The sequence below is a fragment of the Egretta garzetta genome, unplaced genomic scaffold (assembly GCF_000687185.1).
Source record: "Egretta garzetta isolate BGI_Z169 unplaced genomic scaffold, ASM68718v1 scaffold55, whole genome shotgun sequence".
Lineage (NCBI taxonomy): Eukaryota > Metazoa > Chordata > Aves > Pelecaniformes > Ardeidae > Egretta > Egretta garzetta.
The window spans coordinates 46,070-50,587 of NW_009259863.1; the positions used below are offsets into that span (position 1 = coordinate 46,070).

The 4,518-nt window shown below is 41.5% G+C and overlaps 1 protein-coding gene across 1 annotated transcript in view; it reads left to right on the forward strand.

The window, feature by feature from the left end:
* The first annotated feature begins 370 nt into the window (after positions 1-370).
* Positions 371-4,518, forward strand: part of COL9A1 (collagen type IX alpha 1 chain) — a 77,344-nt gene continuing 73,196 nt past the window's right edge. Inside the window, exons 1-4 of the mRNA XM_009640071.2 lie at positions 371-384; positions 709-782; positions 2,153-2,230; positions 2,367-2,499. Of these exons, the coding sequence (XP_009638366.1) occupies positions 371-384; positions 709-782; positions 2,153-2,230; positions 2,367-2,499 (299 nt within the window). The remainder of the gene's footprint in view (positions 385-708; positions 783-2,152; positions 2,231-2,366; positions 2,500-4,518) is intronic.

A 4,518-nucleotide genomic window follows, 5' to 3' on the forward strand; every position in this document is an offset into this window, starting at 1 on the left:
GCCGCCCCCGCCGCTCAGTGGCTGGCACTGCTGAACTGACATTTTCTTAACTTCCCTGCCCTGATGCTGGCACAAGCAGCAGCCTTTTCTTTGCTCTGTTGGCTTCTTTATATTAAACGGGCTCCAGAGATCCGCCCTCAGAGCCTGCCAGGACACACATGTCCGTTCAGCCTCCACCTCCTTCCCTTTGCAAGATTAAAACAGACCCAGCAGCCTTCACTCCCCTCCCTGCTGGGTCCTTCGTGGGGCAGGAGGAGCCGCCTGCACCCACTGCCCCTCTCCTCTACAGGACTGATGAGAGGGAAGCAGAGAGTGTGACTATAGACACCGCGTATTCACATGAGAGAAGTGAAGAAAGCCAGCAGTGAAGATGAAACGTAACTGGTAAGAGAACAAGTGGGATTTAGAGAAATATGTAAGTATGAGATTAGAACAGTGAAAGCTGTCTGTGCCTTCTGCCACCTTTGTTGTTTGGTTTTACGACACCATTATACGAAGGAAATGGTAATAGAAAGAGCTTTATTGACAAGTTTTATTACAAGGCAAAGATGAAAATTTCTCATGTAAAGAAATTGTCTTGTCAAATCTGTTAGTAAATCCTTAACTTGGTTTTTTATTCATTTAATATGGACAGCTCTGAGGAGAAACTCAATAACAGAATCTGTCAGAAACTATACATTCATACTGGAGTTTTCTTTCTGTTTACAGGAAAATTACAGCTTTCTTTTACGTGTGTAGTTTTCTGTGGTCTTTCATCTCAGCCACCATCCAGCAACAATCAAGTAAGGAGACAGCTTTTATCTGTATTTCATCTTTCTGCAATGTTGACTGTCAAAAGAATTATTCTGAGCTTATAAAAATCTAAAATCCTCTCTAGCTAGCCATCACTGAAAGGGAGAACTGTCTATGCGTATGTATGGATATACATATAAGAGAATGAGGAGAAAAAGCAAGAGCTGTGTGTGCTATTTTAAGCTCACTAGTAGATATATTTTTAAGGTAAGGATTAAAATCTGGATATAGGTGGTAGATACAGGACACAAACCTCCCTGCATCTTTCAGTGCTTCTAGTTAGATATTCTTCTGCTACCTGTGGCAACAAAAAGGTTCCACTTTATTTGCTGGGCATAAAATGTAAATGGCTGGATGTCAGCCATATGTTCCATCAAATAATATAGAATGAGGCTGTTTCTAAGGTGTAATGTGTCAACCTGAATGTTCCCTTTAAGTCTATGTTGTCAGAAGGAAACCCACATTTATGGTTGAGCCCTTGCAGCACACAAGAGGCTCTCTGTACATTAGAAATGCATCTCCTTCCAACTTGCACGCTTCATTCTTCCCCATCCACACTCTACTAACGTTTTCCAGATTGACCTGACACTGGACTTGTACATGAATCTTAAACTCTTCAAATAAATATTTATTTTTCTTCCTCCTTCCTTAAATTAGAGGAATCTGGTAGGTTTTCATGCTCATTACAGGGCTTTTTGACAGATAATACTCTGAAAAATGAGATTTTTTAATTTGGTTTCCTCCAACAAATTTCTTCTACATTCTTGTCTGGGTCAACAAAAAAGGTCTGTAAGTTCTTCATATTTCATGAATGATCATTCTCTGATCAAATGTGGCACAGAGGAAGGTGGGAACACCTGGAATACCAGAGAGGATGGAAAAGATGCCAACAGTTTCTCAACAGTCTCTTTAGTTGGCATGAGGTTTGTTTAAGTTTCCTTGGGACTAGGGAGGCTGTTGATTTAGGTAACTGGCTTCTTTTTCAAAGTTTGCTTAAACCACCAAAAGTTCCAACCCCAAACCTCCTTACACAGCAGGCCTTCTTATGCTACAACTATTTCTCCATAGCTCTGCAAGAGAAGAATTATTATAACACTCTCATTTAAAGGCTTTAAAAAAAAAATCAAATAATCAGTCAAGTTATAATTTTAAATTTGGAGCTCTCTAGAAACAGATGCTTATTTTTTCAGACCTCTGACTCCACTGAGTACAGTTTAAATTGATTATTATATATATCTAATTTTTATTATTTATAGCTCTATTTAATTCATAATATTCTTACAGTTGCTTCACTTAACTTTTTAAGGTGATCTGAGGCAACATGCAGGCACATGGTCAACAAATTCACCCTTTTTTGCAGGACTACCAGTCATTCTGGGTGCCAGTCGGAGAACCGATCTCTGCCCAACAATCAGGATTGGCCAAGATGACTTACCAGGCAAGTAGTATCCCAACTTTTTCAGGAAAAAAAATGTTGTTCAGAAACTTTATCAGGTTATATTGAGCTCTGTGACTACAGTTCCCTAATTAAATTAAAATGAAAGTTACATTCTGGACATTGTTTTTTCTTGTAGGCTTTGACCTGATTTCTCAGTTCCAGATAGAAAAAGCTGCTTCCCAAGGAATTATCCAGAGAGTAGCAGGCTCCACTTCTCTACAAGTGGCTTATAAATTGGGACCCAATGTAGACTTCAGGATCCCAACCAGGTAATGCCTTTTGCTGTTTGACTTCAAAATATACATATTTTGCAATATTATCATTTAAGGGATGGGTCCTCTCCCCAGCTAGATCACCTCATTTGCAAAACTTTTGGAAGGGGAAAGAGGAGTTCCACTTTTTTTTTCATTGCCACCACCAGACCAGACTGATTCTGTAACAGCAGTTTCAGGGACTTTTGCTTTCCTCTACCAATGGTATTGCTCAGGGTGCCTCAAGATTTTCTGATAGAAAGGGATTGACCTCTAGGAAGTGAAGCCAAAAGTTGATGACTTGAAAAGAGACAGGGAGGCAAAGAAATGGTAACAGGAGGAGAGTGAGGAAAGTTTTCTCAAAACATTGACGCAAAGGGATCTTTCTGATCATGTAAGGATTGCAGAGACAAGGTAGGAGAAAAGCTGCTTGATTGTATGGTAAGGGTTTTTTTTTTTCTTTTTTGGATAACTGGTACATATATGTTCCTGGCTGATTTATGGTCACGTAATCTATAAAAGATGAAAACTATTATTTAGCAGGTCACAGGCAAGTTGCAATAGGAGCCAGGATTTAGGAATCTAATTGTGTTTGTGCTTTACAGGCCAGACTTGCTGCCAGTGAAGGAATAGAGACATTACAGCAGGGTAGAGATGTCTTTGCCAAACTTAGGCAAGTCTGGATTCTGGTCCAGCACCTTACGTAATTAAGAATGCCATTACTTAGCAATTAACTGGCCAGAACTTTAATTGGACTACTGTTTCAGCTGGGAATAATTGGAGTGTAAAGTGTTTCTGTCATACTCTGGCTATCACTGACAACTTTTGCTTGCTGCAGTCCTCCCTGGATTCTACATTTGTAGCCACTAGGTTAAGCTGTTTTACAACTTAACTGGTTGGTTACATTGGACTCATGACTACTTACCATCCAGTGGAGAATCAAGGCTGCTAGTGCATAAATGTGAATCCAACCACAGACAGTAAATGGGATCTTCATTTCACTGAAAGATGGAATTCTCAAATTTTCAACTCATGCTTCTTAGCTTAGAAACAGTCTGAGCTATCAAAGCTGTAATATTTTCATTTTTAAGAGAGTTTAGACTCATTGCTATAGATGGCTCTAGTGAGATACATGCTTGATATACACAAGTTATCATTATCCCTGATCAAGCCTATACCAGATGCATTAATACACCATGGCATCTAGCTCACTACTGCTACTGGGCTTGTTGACTGAGTATGGTGCTGTAGTATCATGAATATACCACATTCAAGGCACTGACTGGTAATTCCAGTCAACACTGTGCTGTTACACTGCAATGCTGCCTCACAGTATACCTGAAATTTGGCCCTGACTCAAACTAAAAAGTCACCTGCACTTGAGGTGAGTGTCTTGTCCAAGGGAATGAGTTAAGGCTTGAGTCCTGAGAGTGCTCCAGTGCATCAGTGTACTGCTCCTCTGTCATTGAGCCTGATCTTGCTGCTCTGCTCCAGTGTTATTTTAGAGTGTGCCCCTCTCAGTAAGCTGACTCAGGAGGAGTGAAGTTGGTAGTAAGTAGCTGAGGCTAACAGCACGGGAGAGGCACGCCCTAGGCCATTTCCAATAATTTATTTTTAAAAAACAGAACTCTCCACATAATCTTTATAATGTGGCATGGCAGGTGGGCTTTACTGGTATGCATTTGGGATGGTAAAGTGCCTGAGAAGCATTACAGGAGTTAGGAAGTTACACAGAGCACCTCAAGCAAGGCTGAGCATCTTTAACAGCACAGGCATAACTCTGGTTTTGTCAGACCCAGGCACTGGGGGGTCTGAGACCACCAACCCTGAACTTCCACTGCATTTCCCCCCGGCCACCCCCTGCTACCCTTTATTGACCGGTGGCAATATTTAACGATAATGTATTTACCGGGGTACCAGTGGGCAGCGGCTGCATCCCGTGGCTGCAGGCAGGGGAGAGGAGGGGAGGGTCGAGGAGGGTTTGGGAGGGGAGAGGAAGGTTTGGGGAGGGGAAGGTTTGGGGGAGGGGGATGAGGA